The sequence below is a fragment of the Lissotriton helveticus genome, chromosome 5_1 (genome assembly GCF_964261635.1).
Source record: "Lissotriton helveticus chromosome 5_1, aLisHel1.1, whole genome shotgun sequence".
NCBI lineage: Eukaryota > Metazoa > Chordata > Amphibia > Caudata > Salamandridae > Lissotriton > Lissotriton helveticus.
In genome coordinates this window covers 1,298,423,457-1,298,443,122 of record NC_136065.1, presented here as the reverse complement: position 1 = coordinate 1,298,443,122, position 19,666 = coordinate 1,298,423,457, and the positions used below count along the sequence as shown (strand labels likewise).

Here is a 19,666-nt window from a genome sequence, read left to right as displayed (position 1 = left end):
GACCCTAAAATGGTATTGTTGAAATTGGTTCCACCCAATTGGTCTATTTAACTTGTTTGCAAGGCCCTATTAGATAGGGCAGAAAGTGTTCCAATACATGGGAGTTAAAATGTCATGTGTGTATTTACACAGCCCATAAATATTTGTTGCTGCAAGGAGCACCACTGTGCTTTGGCTAAACTGCAAGTTTCTAGCACTGCAGTAACATGTGGCAAGGAAAAGTGTCTAGCATGCAGGGAGCCTATTTTTATACACTAACAAGTCGCCTCTAAAGTCTGCTTTGCTAGCCCACAAGGCAGAGTGCCTTATAAAAAAAATGGGCTATTTCACTGTATTGATTCATATATATTTTCCATTGGAACCGACCTATGTGTGATTCAAATTCTAAATCTAAAGCTAGGAAACTGCTATAAAGTCATTTTAATGGATTTCTTACTTAATTTTCAAAATCTGATTTATGGATTGCAATCTAATTTTTATAACCTGGGTGTAAAAGTTACTTTAGAAAAATGTACTTTAGGCTGCCTGAGCCAGAACTGACTTGAAAACAGTTCTGCTACTTATCAGACCTGCTGTGTTTGAATACCTGGTTAGAAGACAGATGCCTGTCTCTGTGATCAGGAAAGACAGCCACCACCTCTTAACCCCTTCGGTGCTCGTGATGAGACCAGCTCGTCATGAATCACGGTGGAGCTGTGCTCATGACGAGGTGGTCTTGTCATAACGGCACCGCTCCGCCCACGCGCGATTAATTCCCCTCCTGTGCGGGCGAATTAATCAGTGGGGGGGGGGTCATGACAAGACCAGCTCGTCATGAGCACAGCTCCACCTTGACTCATGATGAGCTGGTCTCGTCATGTGCACCACGGTGCCGCGCTCACCCCCCTCACTATGGGGGAATTACCCCCGCAGGGAAGGGGTTAAGAGCATTCCTCGAAATGGAAACACTCCACCTGTGGTGGAAAAGGGTCCTGCATGAAGAAAGAAGACTCCTGCTGAAAGAAGACTCACTCAAGGACTCCTGACTCATGCTGGCTTTTAGGGACTGAAACTGCTCAAATGTTTGACTTCCTCTTTGCCTGGATCAGGAACACAAAAAGCAGAAGGACTCCTAACTCCAAGAGGGCCCAACTGACTACAGATGATTGGAACTCGCGTAAACTATGACTCTTGCATAGTTCTGCAAGATGTGCTTTCCCACCCACAGTTGATATGAGTAAACTTGATTCAATAACCAAAGATGAACATGAAAGATGGATTATTGTTCCCTTGCAGAACACTACTCAATGTGTTATTGAAAAAGAGGTAGAGTTTTTGCGTTACTAACAATCCCCATGAAGGGATCAGTGGCACCGTTGTAACAGAAATAAACATTTTCCATTATACACAGTATCGCACACCCACTGAACTAAGAAGAATGAACACTTTTAAGTAAAAAGTATTTATTACTACAGGAAACAATGTGTTTCTCAGTACATCTAAAACAACTACACATAACATTATAAAAACAGTACGTTATAAATAACGAGAATAAGATGAATATTTCTAACAGGGTTAAAATGTCATCTAGAATCTAAGGGCCATATGTATCATGCCCAAACGCGTTCGCAAACGCCGAAATTCGCAGAATTTCGGCGTTTGCTAACGCATTTTCGCAAAATGGTATGTATCAAACAAATCTGCATGCAAAATAAGGAATCGCAAAATTTGCGATTCCTTATTTTGCGATTGCATTTAAGGAATTGCAAATTTTGCGATTCCTTAAATGCAATGTAAGAAGGCAAAAAAAATTGCTAAATGGCCTTAAGGAATCGCAAATTAGCACCAACTTCTAGTTGGTGGTAAGTTGCGAATTCCTTGAATTATGCACATTTTTGCGTTTTTCAAAGTGCCATGTGACGCACATACATGCCCTTAGGGCATGTATGTGCGCCTCATGTGCACCCATGCATATTTCAGGGGTGCAACAGGGTGTCCTTTGGACAGCCCTGCACCCTTGAAATTATCCTCAATTTGCGATTAGCAAATTGCGAATCGCAATTTGAGAATAACTTTTCACTCATTCTTATGGGCCTCCTGGCCCATAGAAATGAATGGGAAAGTATTCCTTAATTGCGAATTCGTAATTTGCGAATTCGCAATTAAGGAATATTAAGAAATAGCTAAAAAATGGCTATTTTCTTGATACATACCAATTAGCGATCCTGAAATAGCGATTTCTTAAAAATCGCTATTACAGAATCACTAATTGGTACCTTGATACATATGGCCCTAACACCTTAGCGTCTACTTCGATGTGCTACACTAAGAGAGCATGGAATGCAAAGCAACTTACAGTCTAGAGTTTCTTAGGGAGAAGAGATGCACTACTTACCTTGTTGACTGCAAAAACTGTCTGTATCAGCGGAGGCATGAAAACAGTGTTGCCTGCAACAGGCAAACACACATTGCAGTCTTCTTCCAAGATTCAGCTTTATCAGCTTCAGGCAAGATCTAGCATCCGTGAAGTACGAAGTGTGCTGGCAGTGGGTGAACTGTCTCTGACAGAATCTTGTGTCATAATCTGGGCAAATGACCTCTCCTGACAAGTGGTCAAATGGCAGTCCTTGCATACAATCTTATCAGAAATTGGAATTTCTGACATGAATTTAGGAATGCCTGACATGGATTATGTGCATTAAGGTGTGCGTCTCATAGGTTTCCTCATGAACATATAAGGTAGAAGGACGTGACTTCAGACTACATACATTATTTCTATTTGTTCTTTTTTAACCTTGACATGGTAAAAAGTAGACATTTGACCCAGACAAATGTTGCATGCAGTGTTATATCTATGTCATGAGTTAAATGACTTGACACTTTCATAGTTCTTAGAAAGATACAGTCAAATGACATCTGCGGCAAATGGCAGACCTGACTATGAATCTGCATGAATCGGGAATGATGGCAACTTCCATTGCCTAAGAGAAAATGGTAATCTCCATTATCTGAGATGGAGTCAGGCCCTACATAAAATGGAGTTGGATCAAAGGGGATTTAAGTCAGGTCAGACTCTTGGGGCCTCATTTATGAAAAGTGACGCATCGCTGCGTGAAAACAGCGATGCGTCACTTTTCACTGCGCTCTCCCTGCGACATGATTGATGCGTCATATTTATAATATGACGCATCATGTCGCAAGGAGTTACAGATACGTCAGTATTTCTGACGTATCTGTAGGCTTAAAAGTGACGCATTGCTGGAGTGTGTCACAAAAGTGACGCAACTCCAGCAGTGCTTCCTTTCACATGGGGAAAGCCCCACTTGAAAGGGCTTGCGTCAGTCTTACGCCTGCTGTGAGGCAGGCGCAAGATTTTGACGCAACAGCGTCCTAAAAGTGACGCAGTGAAATCTCATAGATTTCACTGCGTCACTATTACGAGGCTTTTTGCGGGTGAACGCCCCCTCTGCATACATTATACCTGACGCAGGTATAATGTAGCGCAGGGGTTTACAAAGTGACGCATCTGCTTAGATGCGTCACTTTGTAAATAGTGCGCATCAGCAGGCAAGTTTTACGCCGCCGATGCGTCACAAAAAGTGACGCATCGGAAGCGCAAAACTCACGCAAACCTCACGCAAGGCCTCATAAATGAGGCCCTTGGTGCTTAGTAGCCTGCCCTGAGGATCTAGGGGCTGAAGGACTTACCAGACTAACCTTTACTAGCAGTTGAGAAAAAATGGGAGGTAGTAATTTTTTCCACCACTGGAGGACATGCATACCGTGCCGAACCTTGCCCAGGAAAGTCACACCACAGGTTGGCAAGAAAACCAGGTTCAATCAGCTGAGCTTTTTGCCACAGTAATAATAGGTTTAGCAGGGACATCGCAGAAAAGGTATTGTGCCTAATGAAGTCTTTCCCAGCTGCAGCTTCCTTGCCATGCTGGAGGACTTGAATTCCAAAACAATGATCACAGCGGAATTTAAATCATTGAAATGGAAAACGGGCTGCATTTTATAAATGTCAAGTTTTCTTTTCATTTTTTTTCAGTGGACAGTGAAATTGGTGGTAACCTGCAAATGTTTTATGACCACATTCTTTGTTGCAAAACATTCATACATAACAGCGCTACTTGCTATTAGGAAGGGACTCCCTTTACACGCCCCTTTCCCATAGCGACTCGCAAACCCTATTTTGCGCATCGGTAATAGGTTACCAACTCGCAAAATAGGGTTGATACATAGGAAAATGTCATAAACAGCCGATCGGGCCATTTGCGACTTGTAAAATGTGTCATACTACTGGCCCGAAGCCATTAGGGGTTATCCCTTCCCAACATGCAGTCTGGATGAAGACCCAAATTGAAAAATGGTCTCCTAACTTGAAGTATGTGTAGTGTCAGGTGCCTCTGTTGAGGCCAAGAATGATCTGTGCTTTCTCTGACTGCAGCAATGCAACATCAGTCTGACATGGACCCTTCCCTGAGCATAAAAAAACTCCAACAGCAGGCCTTATACCTCATTGATGGTTTCCTCAGAAGCAGGCCAAGCTCTGTTAATGGGCTACTCTCTACCCTTCTTTCCTTAGTGACTGTTATGCCTGCACAAATATTCCACGAAGTGGAAACTAAGTGCCACCCAATATACACTGTTGTTATCTCAGAGAGTGCCCATCATAAATATCAATGTGATATAACACACACCACTCCAATTAGGGAACTAGTAGAGCCCTATAGAGGTCAAATAAACGACCTCTCTCCGTAACAATTAAAGTTACAGTGTTGTGAAACAATGTCTGAGGCATTCCATTTCTTAAGCTAAGCTTGAGTCAGGGACCTTAGGTCTCAATGAGAGGAGGAGGCAGTCCATACCTCTTCACAGAGTGGGATGGGGTCAGTAAATGTTACACCCCACATTGACACTTTGTCAGAGAGTGGGGTGCCCAGGTCCGAGGCTATCAGTGACGCTCCTCTCATCATGAGGGGAGGACCTCACATCCTTTTGCTAGTCTGAGGAGGTCAAGCTCACAAGGCTGTGACATCTTCAGCCCAGCAAAGTTTGGCTCAGGCAGCCATGAGCCTGCATGGCTGCCTGACCTGAACATAAAAAGTGTCTGTCAGGATGACGTGTGCTCAGCCTAACACTCTTTATGTGTGCCAAAAGGGGGGGTATTCACCCTTAAGAACAGGCTGGAAGGAGGTTTGATACATTTTTGAAAAACAGGTGTGCTTAAGTTGTGTTGTTAGTGAAAGTGAATGCAGACATGGCTATGCTTGAGGTTCATTATTAGTAATAAAGGACACAAAGGTGTCTATTTACTAAGATTTTATGCCATATCTGCATCATAAGAGTGATGCAAATCGACCTAATTTTTTTATCCTATTTACTTTCCAGCTCTAAACTTGTTTAGCACTGAAAATCACTTGAAAGTAACATGCTGCTTTGCATTATTTAGCGCTAACGGGGTATACCAAGGGTGGTAGATGGGTGTTCCCATGAAAACCAGCAAAGCTTTCTGACACTAAGTCCTCTTTACTTAAAAAAGTGGACAGGGTTTAGCTTTAGAAAATTGCGCTCCTTTCAAGTAGGCGCTATGAAGGAGAAATTCCTTCATTTCTCCTTCTTTTTCACACTTTGTATGTATACTGCACTGTGCAGCACACATACAAAGTGGCAAAATGTTTAAAGTTAGTCTGAGTATAGTATTTTGTCCTGGAAGGCTATCCTTCTAGTACGAAACCAATGCTAAACTCACGTAGACACCCTTGCTCTAAGGTGCAAAGTAGGTGGTGGGGGTACATGGCAGCTAATTTTAGCGCTGGTGCTAGGGAGAGGGGAGGAGAGTGCCATACTTCTTTAAATATTGCGCTCTCCTGCTCTCTTCTCCTCGTGCTTTTTTACCAGCTGCACTGCGTTGCGTGAGTTTTTAGTAAATCTGTCCCAAAGATCCTTTTATGTTTCTAGCCGTTCTTCTCACCGCCATATCTGAACCATTAGATATGCCATCTTCCGAGCTCCCCATTATTGTGCTGCTCCTCTTCCATGTCTCCTGTTTCCTGTTATTCCCCGCCCTGCTTCTAGACTGCCCCAGCTAGTGGGCGTATTTCAGAATTGACCTGCAAGCTTCTTACCAGCTGCGCTGGTTCATGCACATTAAAATTACTTAGTTCCACAAGAGACACAAAGTAATATATATATTCTCTTCTTGTATTGGTACCGAGCATGGGCCAGGGTGGGGGGGGGGGGCGCAGGGAGTTGCAGGGGGGTTGCGTGATGGTGCCGCGAAGGAGGGAGCGAGCCAGAAAAATACAAATAAAATACAAATCACTTACCTTGCCACCGCCTGGTCCCCCGTCTCTGCTCCTGCTCTCCTGCTTCCGACTTCAAGAACAGGAAGCAGGCAGGCAGGCTCCCTTCCCAAAGCCAATCACAATGCTGCATTGCGATTGGTCCGAGCACTGTGACACAGCCAGGGGCTGGAGGGGTGGGTATTTTCTCCTTGCAGGCTGTAATGCAGCCTGCATGGAGAAGGAGAAAGTGCGCATGACTGGTTTGGGCGGCCATAGAGGGCCGACCAAACAGTCATTGCGCACTTAGGGGTGGGCAAACCACTCCTCCCCTACTCTGCTCCTAAAGTAGAACAGCCTCGTCCACCTGCTTGCCAGCAAAGGAAACATAAAATGGTAATAACTGAAAGTTATTACCATTTTATGTGTTTGCTTCTCGCACTACGAGAAAGCAGTGGGGCGATGCTCTTCCGCCATAGCGAAGGAGCGCCCCTGCCGAAGAAGTTCAAAATGTATTTGCTTTCATATTGAATATTACTAGAAATTGTCATGCTGTGTCAGATCAGAATTAGTTTCAACTCAACAGACCTCGTGTTTCCTTCCTTTTATACTGTGTATATTCGGTTGTGTACAAACCATGAGTCCCCTCCGTGCAGCTGCTTTTTAAATGGATTTGAAACCTCTAATTTGGCTTCCTAGAGCCTGTGTCTTTTATGTCCTTCAGATTGTATGCAGAATTTTATGAACATAAATAATACAAAAATATCTGGAGGAAACTATTGAGCAATACGTCACTTCTTTTACAGAAAGCGAACAGCAACTTTCTATGTAGTCCAGAAGAATTGGAAATCCTGTTTGATGGGCTTGATTATGACAGAAAAGGATATCTCACCACCGAGGAATTTACCACTGGGCTAAGTATGAACACTTTGCTATTCTGCATGTGTAATGTATAGGTAAATTGCGTACACGTCTATGGACATACTGTAGGCACTTCAGACCATTCATTCATTTCTGACTGTGAGGTGTTCCACCATAATGCAGACTCCAGAATATCGTGCTATCAGAATATTGAGGACCAAAACATCAACAAGTTAAGTACAAATAAACAAGTATACGTTTAATTTACTTACCTCCGCATTCATGTACCATGACAATCTATATATCTTCAAGCTACAAATACCATCATCTGACAGTCAATCAGCATTAAATAGAAAGCAAAAAGTCTGAAATTAACTTACAAATCATCTCAGGTAGCCTCTCAGGGAAAAGGCACATGTCTAAAAGGGCTTCATTTGCCTTTTCTGGTGGTAAACATAGGAAAAGGCTTTATAGATCCCGTTGCTTAGTCATGTGCCAAATCTATATTGCACCATAGCAGTGCAGCAAGTGCAATGCACACATCTCAACTGGTTTTGCTGCACACATTCCCATGATACACCAAAGTATGTTTTATTCCTTCATTATTCACATCTTTCAAGCCCGCTGGGAAAATGTTATCTCCCTAAGTAGTCCACGTTATTACCCAAAAAAAACCTGAACCATTAAATATGTCTCAGTATTCCGACATACCAAGACTAAATGCATGGAAAACAGAACGGTTGTGTGTCTCTGAGAGAACAAAACACAGCCGTCTCTCCAAAACTGCAGCCTACCACCTTCACTCTATGACCTCACTGAACCACACCCACTTTCAGAATCTGGTTTGAATGCTATGATCTGGATATTTTTAGCGCCCAAAAAGTCAATTATCCAAAATAAATGTGAAAGGTGGCACAACCAAGCAGTCATCAGGGTGCAGAAATGTCAGTGAGTAAGTACTGGGAATAATTGAATAAATTGAGTTTTAATCTATTTATGGTAAACCTCACCTATAAAGACTTCTCTTCTCTTCTCTTCTCTTCTCTTCTCTTCTCTTCTCTTCTCTTCTCTTCTTCCCCCAATATGTATATCCCTTAGCATCAATATTATCTCTATCATCTTTCCAGAATATGCTCTAATCTTCCTGCAATGTATCTCCCCTTTTCCCTAAAGGCATCCTCACCTTCTGTATCCCAAAGCGGGAGTTTGTTTTTGATAAATAAAAAGCTAGTGACCCCCACACAACCCGAGTTTTCTACCATGGTGTGGGGGGTCATAGACCTTATTTTGTTTTTGTTTTTTGCTATACCTCACTGTCAGGAAATACTTGGTGGTGACGGGTATTAAAATAAAGCTATACGACTGCTCATTCTAAATAGGGCAGACGGTTGAATGGCATACCTCTGACAGTACCTACTCCGACTGGCTGTCGGAATAAGTTTTACATTAATGGAGTAGATTTTAATCTGTTGGCATAAAACTTGCAGTCTGCCCTATGAAAAATTGGATGGATGTTCCTTCAGTTTGACAGACAGGGTACTTTGTTGCCAGTGCGATGGAGTACAATGTCTACCAAACTCTAAACCAGGCTCAGGGGCCCACCTCATGTAAATCAGTATTGACCCTGTGCCACACTCGAACAGTCTATCCCGAATCTTGGTCTTGTAACCCATTCACCCTGTGGTCTCCTGCTTTTTTAGTTAGAAAATTTGAGATGCACACCACCTGAATCTTACTAACTAAGGTGCACCACTGATGACACACTCATAATGCCTTCGTGGAAATGTCCCAACAGATGGGTAGATGACTTATCAGCTACCTATTTATTTGTATCCCCCTCATACCCAGTCCTTAATTTATAAAAATACTGAAAGCCAAAACCCAGATTTTTTCTTAAGAGTCCACAACTGGTGCTGCTGAATGTTATGGGTGAAGAATTCCAAGGGTACCCGGTCTTGATTCCACTTCATGTCTCTTTATCTCACTCTTACAATTTCTTTCAGTCTCTGGCTTTTTTTTCTCTCTTTCTTTTCCTCCTTCATTGTGGTTTTCTGCCTTTCTCTTTCTTGGTCTCAATCAAAGTCTTCTAATGGAAAATAAGTCCTGGTTCCAAAAAATGAGTGCCTGTGTGCTACACATCCCAAGCTTCCCCTTAATCCCTCCCTACTCTTCCCTAAACCACCTCCCATTTACTTTGAAATAGTTCCATTTTCCAGCCAACCGCCTCTCCCCGTCCCTCCCATATTTATAACTAATAACTTATTTCTGCTGAGATCTCTGCAGTTGGAATGGAGATCTGTGCACATAAAAGACAGGAGATGCTGAGGTATGGACCTCTGGACGTAGGTTAGTGAATCACATTTTATAGTATGCTAGTAGCATTATTCTAGTACTAATAGCATACTACAAAATGAAGAATACCCCCCATAGTTTTTGAGTAATTTAGGCTGTATTAAAAATATTTTAATTTCCGATTGTGGATAGGAGAGACAATATTGTGTCTGTGTTGAGGGTTCTCAGATTTACATACTTTGCAGTATGTTGGCATGGATGCAAGTTCTGGAGGGATTAAATTCAAGCAAGAGTAAATTAGTTCATTGTCTAGGGGCGAGGGGGGAGAGTGGGTAGCAGATGGTCAGAGAGGGACTGAAGAAATGAGAAGCCACGTGCCCTCAATATCTTTTCTCCTCCTTGACCAATATGTATGACATTTTTTAAGATCAAGTTTACCTTAGCAAATTGTATGTTTACAGTATTTCCATATTTCTCAAACTTAGCCAATGTTCTGAACAATGTTAAATGCCTTTTCTGTGAACAAAAAGACTGAGCCAAACCATAAATATACAGCCAATATCGCATACCCCGTTAATAAATGTGGCCAAAAACACTTTATTTAGAGCAATTGTATGTAGCCCAATAACATGTTATTCAGGGCAACTTCATAGCTCCTTATATGTCACCTAAAATAACTAATACACACATACACAAAACACCTAAAATGACAAATACACACACAAATACACCTTAAAACTGTTTCTTGTACCTTCCCAGGACACAGGAAAATCGTTCAAGTGCGAAGGCAAAACAGATCAGACACCCCCCCAACCCCTCGTCCTTAGAGTTACCTGCAACTCCAGAATGAAGCCACAGCCCAGGCGAGAAGGAATAACTGAAGAGAATTCCAATAGCCCAGTGCCCGTAGACTCAAGCCAGAGGGAAAGTTAACTGAGCCCAAAGATACACGAGAAGCAAACAACTAAGGGGCCACCATAGAAGGAGAATATGTGGATGATCACATGTACTGTTCATCTTCCTTGGGAAAGCGGCGCACTTCAAATCCCTCCTTGAGTCCGCCAAAAATAGACCCAAAAAACTATTCGATCTCATCAAAATGCCTGACTGCTCTCCCCCAACCTCCAAGGTGGATGATTCTACAAAGAGAGCAGCGGATTTCGCTATTTTCTTCGATGAAAAAGTGAAATCACTTGTGGATCAGGTCTCTCATCCTACCCCTCCAGAGGAGCGCAAATCCTTAGCCATTTGGCAGAGCTTTGACCCCATATCTGAAGATGCCCTTCTCAAGTGCATACGAGAAACAAAGCCTTCCAACCATTCTCTCGACCCTATCCCCAGTGCCATCGCCATTGACTTCTATACCCATTCCCTCTCCTATTGGACCACTCTGATCAACCTCTTCCTCCGGCAAGGCTCCCTTCCTGCCTCCTTCAAAACTGGGCAGGTCACCCCTCTTCTTAAAAAGCCCACTGTTGATGCGAATGACCTCAACAACTTCCGTCCCATCACTAACCTTCCCTTTCTTGCGAAGATCACAGAAAGATGCGTAGCAAAACAACTCTCTCGTCATATCAAGGACAATGATCTTCTTGACAACTGTCAGTCCGGCTTCATCCAAAACTGCAGCACTGAAACAGCCCTACTGCAAGTGGTTGATGACGCATTGAGGATTCTCGATTCAGGGGGGTCCTGTCTTCTAATTCTCCTTGACCTTTCCCCAGCCTTTGACACTGTCAATCACCACACCCTCCTCAATATTATTAAACAGAGAATGGGCATGGAGGGCACTGTGCTTAAATGGTTTGCATCCTTCCTTTCTGACAGATCCCAAATGATCAAAATAGCGAACAGTCTTTCACCTCCTGTGGCGGTAGGTCAAGGTGTTCCCCAAGGCTCGATACTTGCTCCCACATTGTTCAATCTCTATTTAGAACCACTGGGAAATCTCCTAAGTAAATCCGGGATCCACTATCATCTCTATGCTGACGACACTCAACTCTACCTCAAGATTGCCTCTACTCACGATCTCTCCATCCTAAGCTCCACTCTCAACTCCATTCAAAACTGGATGTCATCTCATCAACTGATTCTGAATCCCTCCAAAACTGAATTCCTCCTATTCTCCTCCTCACTCTCTCCTCCCCCGGTTCAATCATGGATGGATCAGATGAATCTACTAAACAATAAACCCACCATTGTCGACAGCGCCAAATCCCTTGGTGTCATACTAGACAAAAAACTCAATCTAATTCCCCACATCAATTCCATTGCAAAATCTGCTCGATACCAACTGCGCCTACTTTGGGGAATCCGTCGCTTCTTCCCGGAGCGGGACCTTATAACCCTGGTTCAATCACTGGTCCTCTCCAGACTCGACTACTGCAATTCTCTTCTTACTGGCCTCCCCAAATCCCACTTGTCCCCACTTAAGTCTGTTTTCCACTCAGCAGCTCGTTTCTTTTATGGGGCCAAAAGAAGCGATCACATCACACCGATGTTATCTACCCTCCGCTGGCTTCCCTTTAAGGCTAGAGCTATCTACAAGACCGCTTGTATCACCCACAAAGCCTTGCACTCCTCCTCTCCTCGCTACCTGGCGAATAAACTGAAACTCTCTGGAGGCTCTAGACCGTCATGCAATGCGGAGAATCTACTGCTTGAACCTCCCACTTTCAAGAAGGAAAGAACAATGGCCCAATCCTTTTCAGGCAACGCAGTGAGAATCTGGAACTCATTCCCCCCTCAGCTCCGGACCACTGCCTCCTCCCAGGCCTTTAAAAGGGACCTCAAAGTTCTCCTCCTCCAGAGACACCTCCAAAAGTAACTCACGTCCTCTCTTTTATCTGAAGGAAGACCTCCCACTACTGAAGACTCCTACTTTCCATGACCATGGAAGTGCCTTCCCAGTATGTTCTTGTGGTTAGAGTGTTTGCCTTTTATTGCAGTGTTATACCTTTGATACTTGCACAAGTGCCACCTCTGCCTACGTAACGTTTGTTCTTGTGCCTGAGTGTCTAGCATATATTGCAGTATTATACCTCAAATTATACTTTGTTTTCTCTTGTATCCTGCACACTTGTCACTTTTTCCTCCTGTGCACTTTTTACTACCTCATGTATTTTTGGTTGCTCACAATTTTTACTACCTCATGTATTTTTGTTTGCTCACAATTATCACTTTACCGTATGTAACGTAACGTTTGCTTTTGCAATTTTTTGTTCGTGTAATGTTCTCAGTCTGTATCATTTCTGTTCCTATTGTGAAGCGCTCTGACGCCTTCCGGTAAAGTCTGCGCTATATAAAATTGCATAAATAAATAAATAAAGTAGTAGACTAAAAGAAATTCTGAAGCACAACCTGAAATAGACGGAAAACAGAGAAATAACCCAAATGCAATAAAAATACATTACAATGGTCCCCTCAGAGTGCGGGTCATCATCTCTAGATGCACTTAGAAAAAAAAAAACAGGTTGTGTTTTCAGGGGATAGGGGTTTTATCGGTAGTAGAGGCATGGTCAAAGTTATATAAATGGAAGAAACACTACATCATTAGGTGGAAAATTGCCTTTTTCCCAGTTACAAAATTAAGGGTTATCTGACCCAGGTGATTATTCACCTTAAATCCGTATGGACTGGGACGAGGATGACACAAGAGGGTAATGGATAGGCGTAGTTAATGGTATATGTAAATTCACATTGTACATTACCATTAACATTGACTGTAGTCATTGTTTTGCTTTGTCTGGTAATTTTTCAGATCAGATTGCTCTCACATTAATCGGATGTTTGTGATTTACCATTCTAGGAAATTTTGTTGATTCTCAGGAAAAAAACGCGGAACAAAGAAGAAAGCGCTTGTCTTCAAAGAGAATGTCTGCACCTCCAATGATGCTCTCCCCGGAAGAGGCTGATGATGAGGAACGGCAGCACTTTATGTCTTTTATGGAGCACTTGGGCGCAAATAACATTTTTGAAGAGTAGGACACTGATTTTCTTTTACTGAATGTACATCAGCCTTTGAATAGTTTAGTGTTCAGAGTCGAGAGGATCTGTAAAAATGTTAGTTTTAAAATGATACTTGGACCTGCACCGAGAATCTCTAAAATTCTGCAGTCATCTCCAGTTTTGGAGTAGGTCACACTTTGGTGAATACTTTGAAAGAAATCTAATCTTACTAGGAAGGCCGAGGCTCTTCCAATGACTGAAACCAAAATGGTGCTACTGAGCATTTGGTGTAGAGTGATCACCGATCTCCAGGTTATTAAGGAGACTGTTTCAAGGCCTGGGTGTTGGTGTGATGCATTCTGGGTGTTGCAGTCTTGTTTTGCTTTTATTAAAATATTAAGACCGATAACAATTGAAATAATTGATTTGTAGGTGAAACATTCAGGTCTGGGGGCAGTGTCCATAATACGATTGAGGTGGTCACCCTAATTTCTTACCTTAACTCCCTTATTTTTACTTCTTACATTAACAAAAAAGAATATATATTCGGATGCACTACTTGAAATGCTGCAGTTTCACATGAATACATGTTTTGCTTCGCCAGACTGAAGCATGGAGTAACTCGCTCAAAATACATAATATTCTTTGTTTTGTTTACAACGCAGAGAAACGTAATTCATTTTTCATTAAACATTTACCTTAGGGCAAACATCTATTGGCGTTTTTAGTACATTAGAACTGGACTAGAGGGGCACGTTTGTGCCTACATTTAAGTTTAGCCAATGTCCTGAAACATTTTTGGAACTCACAATCCATAATGCGATTCACAAATAATATTGAGAAACATTGTTTGAGTGAAGTTGAATAATCTCATGGCACACAACCACGTATAATATAGGAGCAATGTAGTACCTGTAGTTTTAAACAATCTTTAGCAAAGCCACCACTTTTAACTATTGCCTGTCCACTGCTTGTGTTCTGAATCTGAATGGCCATTTTTGATAATAAAACATTTAAAAATCATTCAAAGATGCTTCTTGTGAGAGCACGCACACAGGCAGCCATCTTTGAATATTTCTGAAATTTTTTAATACTGTTTACCAGTGCCGGATGGTCAGTGCTTTGAAAGCGTGTCAGCCTCTCTGGAATGTTTAAGAAGCATAAAGTATTGAAAAAAATACTCAAAGAACGCCACTAGGGCATACACATGGAATACATGAATACTTTTTTTAAATGTATGGCAAAAAATAATTCCATGATGGTCGTTGGAATGGATTTTGGCATTCTTTATTATTATTCTACCATTTCAGGATGAATGACGGTTATTTTGGAAGAGTAGAAATTAATAAAGTATCTACAAGATACGGAACACATTCAAGCCAGTGGCCTTGTAAGAGTGTACATAGAGCTTCCAGTCCCTCACCGAAAATAAGTGAATACATAAATTAAAAATTATAATAATAAATACAAACGCTTTCCTACAAACCCTGGCATTGAAGTGCACTATTTAATGTGGGGATGACAACTTTTTGCGTAGGTAAAATGCCGCCCCTCACGGGGAAGTTAGCCAATAGCTGAAATTGACTGACCTTTTGCCCCCAAATATATGCTATGGTAGGCACCCGCGATTGAGCAGCACTGCATCCTTACTACCGGTTATCGTACCGGACTATCTCGAACGTCCCTATATTCCCGATTGTGGTCCGCCTGATGTTCTTTGACTGACCAAACCTTGGCCCTTCTTCAGTCTTACACAAGCACATTGTTACCGAAATCGAATACAAGCTGACCCCAACAGGTCACAGCAACAGCCCGCCCGGAAATTCCTGTGATCGGGTACACAATAAGCCTTGAACCCCTTGGCTTCCCTCTTGGCAAATGAGGCTGCTTTACTATTAGGCATACATTAAATGTCCTGATGAGATTCGTAGAATGTGTTAAACGGATCGAAACGCCGTCGATAACTATGAGCAACTTACACACATGGAATGATTTATTTGCCCTTTAAAAGTGTGAAGGTGTCAATATTGTTCTGTTTTATAATCAAAACTGTGCGATTAACAAGTTTACAGAACGTTAAGCTCTTGCCTAAGCCCTTTTGTTTGTTCCATTTAATTGTTCCCTGTCCTGATATTTCTTGTGTGATTGACTGGGTACAGGCGTGTGCCCTGTCTTGTATATTGTGTGTTATTCATGTTTTACATTGACTGAAAAGTAAATATCAAGACCTCTGCCCGGCTGGGCATGTCGCTTTCAAATATAGCAACGACTTTGTCTATATTTATTGATTAAGCATTATTAATTATAAGGGACCAATGTTGCCTTAATAATATTGACTCCCAAGGTCCCTTGCCGACTTCTTTGGGTTCCCTTGTTGTTTTCAAAAGGTAGGCGGAAGCAGCAAGTGAATGAAAACAGAACAGACCAATGGAAGAAGAGGGCTAGCTAGAACCCCTTATGTATGCATGGTATATTGCCTTTTTTTTAAACAACTGTCTGGAGAGACACCTAAAGCTGCCTCGAAGGCCACACCTAAAAAGTTATTTGGGGGGGCACTTAGAGTAAAGGGAAAGGCGGCTGAGGCCCATGCAGGTAAGAGCGGTGTGGCCAGGTAGTTTTTCGACAGACAACGACGAGGGGAAAATAATGTTATATTTAATTTTCCCTCATGTTCGTCTGTCGAGTCCTCCCCCCCAACCCGGCCCCACCGCTCTTACCTGAATGGGCCGTGGCCGGGGAAAGGTCTGACACCTCTTGACAGCCATCCATCCGTTGGGATGTCCTTGAGGTCATCAGCTCAAAACCCGAAAAACCCTTCCTGTTCATAACCAACCCCAGCCCAGCATTGTCACTGGTATTGCTTTCATTCACAACACAAACTGTGATTGTGAAAGGCTGCAACTGTGCAGCTTTTTCCATTGTGCAGGGATGCATGCTTATATGTAGCAAATGGGACAATTTCGGGTACTACTCGTTGGTGAAATTTGAACAGTTTATGCAAGCTAGGCATACATAGAAAAATAAAAGTAAAGCCTAATTGCTATACCTGCAAACGAAGGGATTTTGTAGTCACCAATGAAATTAGCAACTAGCACATTGTACACAGCAGAACACAGACATAACTATCTTCTGGCATTTTTCGAAGGCAATCTGTCAAAATGGTCCTAGAGTATATACAAATTGTAAAATGCCTTAAAAAAAAGAAATATGATTTAAAAAAGCATGTCTATTACCCATCTGCGCCAGCAGTTCACAAAGAACTAGGGGCCATCAGTAGGCTTCCTTTAAGTTGGAGCCAGATGTTTGGAGTCATGTGGCCTCATGGGATCGATCAGCTAAAGCACAGAAATGGCAGCTAGGTGTTAACCTTTCTCTGGTGTGAGTAGTGGCCACAGAAACACAAAATCTTTATCGCCCATATGTTCTGTTTAGATCTTAGATGACCTAAAATAGCATCAGGAGAAGTCATTAACTTTCTCTACCACAAACCATATGAAGAATACGAATTGTACATTCCCTCTTCAGCCCAATGTCAACATCAAGGAACATGGTGCACACAAAAAACACTCCTTGTCCAATACCCACTGTGGGCAAAAAAACACAAAGAACTTCACAGCAGAGAGCAGACTTTACCGGCTAAACCTACCTCAATCGACCAAATACATATCCTTATACTAGTCCTTCTCACTCTCAGGTTGAACTTTTGGTTGCCTATACAAATCACTCTTTCACCCACTTCCCCTTGTATATTGAAACGTACTGAATACGCATAAACAAAACAAATGAAAAACTGTTTTCAGCATTATAGAAAATGGATACAAGTTGAGCAAAATGTTGATTTAATAAGATTTCATTTATATAGTGCAATGTCTGGAGCCTCATGAGACCTATAGAAATGTGCATTATACATTCAGGAAGTTGCCCTAGGAGTCCTTGTGGAGTCATGCCCAGGAGCAGGCCCGAGCCAGGAGTCGGCTCAACAAATTCTATTTCTTTGGAAACTATGGGGGAGAAGTGGGAGGCAGGTGGGTTGTTAGTGCACAGGACTTCAAAATGATGTTTCACTTTTCTGCAAAAATGAGAGTCGAAAGCCTGGCATTTTATTAGGTCTGGCTAGATCGCACCAGCAGTGCCAGACGGGTTTACTGACCCACTCCACAGAGAGAATGTGTCTCAATCTGAAGAGAAAGAAGGCCTGCTTAGTTACAGCACAGAAGTATTTTAGCATCCTAGAAGTTTTTCTGCACAGATGTCTGCTTTCAGGATTTTGTTACAGGACTGGCACTACCAGTCTAGGAGGGCTGCAGATTCTGCTAGTGAATTCTGTGTGCCCTTGTGAAATTTTCCAACAGAGGCTGGAAGATGGAAAATGGTCCACAACAGAGATCGTTACATGCCTGGAAGAATTCTAGCAGACCAGTTAATACTGGGTATTTCTTGTTAACTTGAAAGCTGAATAATGGGGACTGGGGTTTGAGGAGGGGGACTGTTCTTCAAAGAGGAGCTGTTCCCAAAATTTGTGGGAAGACTTTGTAATTTTGAAAAACGGTGAATGCTGAATCCCAGGAAACCTGCAAATCCTCAGAGCAGTGGCCGCTCCTCCGCTATAGCAGAGGAGTGTCGCCCCACAGCTTTTAAGCAGTGCCAAGTAGAAACATAAAATGATAATAACTTAGTTATTATAATTTTATGCTTCGTATCCCGCTGCTTTGCAGGCAGGTGGATAGGCAGGGCTGCTCTGCTCTCATAGGAGGGGAGGAGTGGTTTGCCCACTCCTAAATTCGAAATGACTGTTTTGCTGCCCAAATCAGTCATGCACACTTTCCCCTTTCTCCATGCAGGCTGCATTACAGCCTGCATGGAGAATATGCCCACCCCTCCAGCCCCTGGCTCAGGGCCGTGTCACGGTGCTCAGACCAATCACAACGCTGCATTGCAGCATTGTTATTGGCTTAGGAGAGGGAGCCTGGCTGCCTGCTTTTTGTTCCTGGAGAGCAGGAGAGCAGGAGCAGGAAGAGAGATGCCAGACCCGACCTCAAGGTAGGGTTTGTTTTTTTCATTTATTCCCCCCCTCCCGAAACCCCCCCGCGATCGGCCAGATGATCCAGAGGTGCGTGGGGGGCTGTTCAGGTCATTGTTGAGATGTAGGGGAAGGAGCTTCCTTCACTTCTGCTTCAGTAGTTGCAGGGAGTATGGGCAAGTTAAAGAGAGGCGTAGCGTAGTCTTCTCAATAGTTGGTGGAAGTTCAAGTGGCGGTTAATGTAGGCGGGTCCTTGGTTGTGTAGAGCCTTATTCTCAGCAGCTTGAATTGGCATCTCTTCTGTACAGAGAGCCAGTGGAGTTGCTTGAGGTGGGGTGTGATGTGGGTTCATTGGAGAAGGTTGAGAATGAGCCTGGCTGCAGTGTTCTGTAAGGTCTGAAGTCTCTGTAAGAGGTGTGCAGTGATTCCTACTTAGAGGTCATTGTTGTAGGCCAGTCGGCTGGTGATGAGGGCTTAGGTAACGGTGCATCTCGTGTTTGGGGTAGCCACTTGAAGATCTTATGTAGCATGTACAGAGTGAGAAAGTAGGTGGAGGAGGCAGTGTTGGTCTGTGATTTCATGGTGAGCCTATAGTCAATGATGATTCCAAGGTTTCTGGCATGGTTGAAGGAAGTGGGTGCAGGTCCTAGGCCCGATGGCCAACAGAAGCCGTTTCATGTGTTGGTGTCACAGATCAAGGCTTCCATCTTGTCTGTGATCAGCTGCAGACAGTTTTTCTCTATCCAGTCAGCGACGTTTATCATGTATCTGTGGAAGTTAGTTCTGGTGGTGGTGGGGTCGTCTGTGAGTGAGAGGATAAGCTGGGTATCGTCTTCATAGGAAATTATGTTGAGACTGTGGGATCTGATGATGTGGACCAGCGGTGTCATATATGCATTAAAGAGTGTGGGGCTGAGGGATGTTCCCTGGGGGACATCCCAGGTGATCTTGTGATAGGAGGTAAAAGGTGGGAGGTGGACCCTCTGAGTTCTTCCGGTGATGAAGGAGGTGATCCATCTGAGCGTGTCCCCTTGGATGCTGATGTGGTGGAGTCTTTCGATAAGCATGTGGTGGGATACAGTATTGAAGGCTGCTGAGAGGTCGAGGAGGATCAAAGCTGCTGTTTCTCCTTAGCCACGGAGGGTTCAGACGTTGTTGATGGGTGCGATCAGGACATTTTTGTGTAGTGATTGCTGCCGGAGCCGGATTGGGAGGCTTCGAGTAGCTGGTCCTGCTCCAGGTGTGTGATGAGTTGATTGTTGATGATCTTTTCCAGTTC

General features: G+C 43.1%; 1 protein-coding gene across 2 annotated transcripts in view; it reads left to right on the top strand.

Moving 5' to 3' along the window:
• Positions 1 to 19,666, top strand: part of RAB44 (RAB44, member RAS oncogene family) — a 387,835-nt gene that overhangs the window by 162,344 nt on the left and 205,825 nt on the right. For both annotated transcript variants that reach the window (XM_078644134.1, XM_078644135.1), the window contains exons 3-4: positions 7,073 to 7,184; positions 13,228 to 13,399. In XM_078644134.1, the coding sequence (XP_078500260.1) occupies positions 7,073 to 7,184; positions 13,228 to 13,399 (284 nt within the window). The remainder of the gene's footprint in view (positions 1 to 7,072; positions 7,185 to 13,227; positions 13,400 to 19,666) is intronic.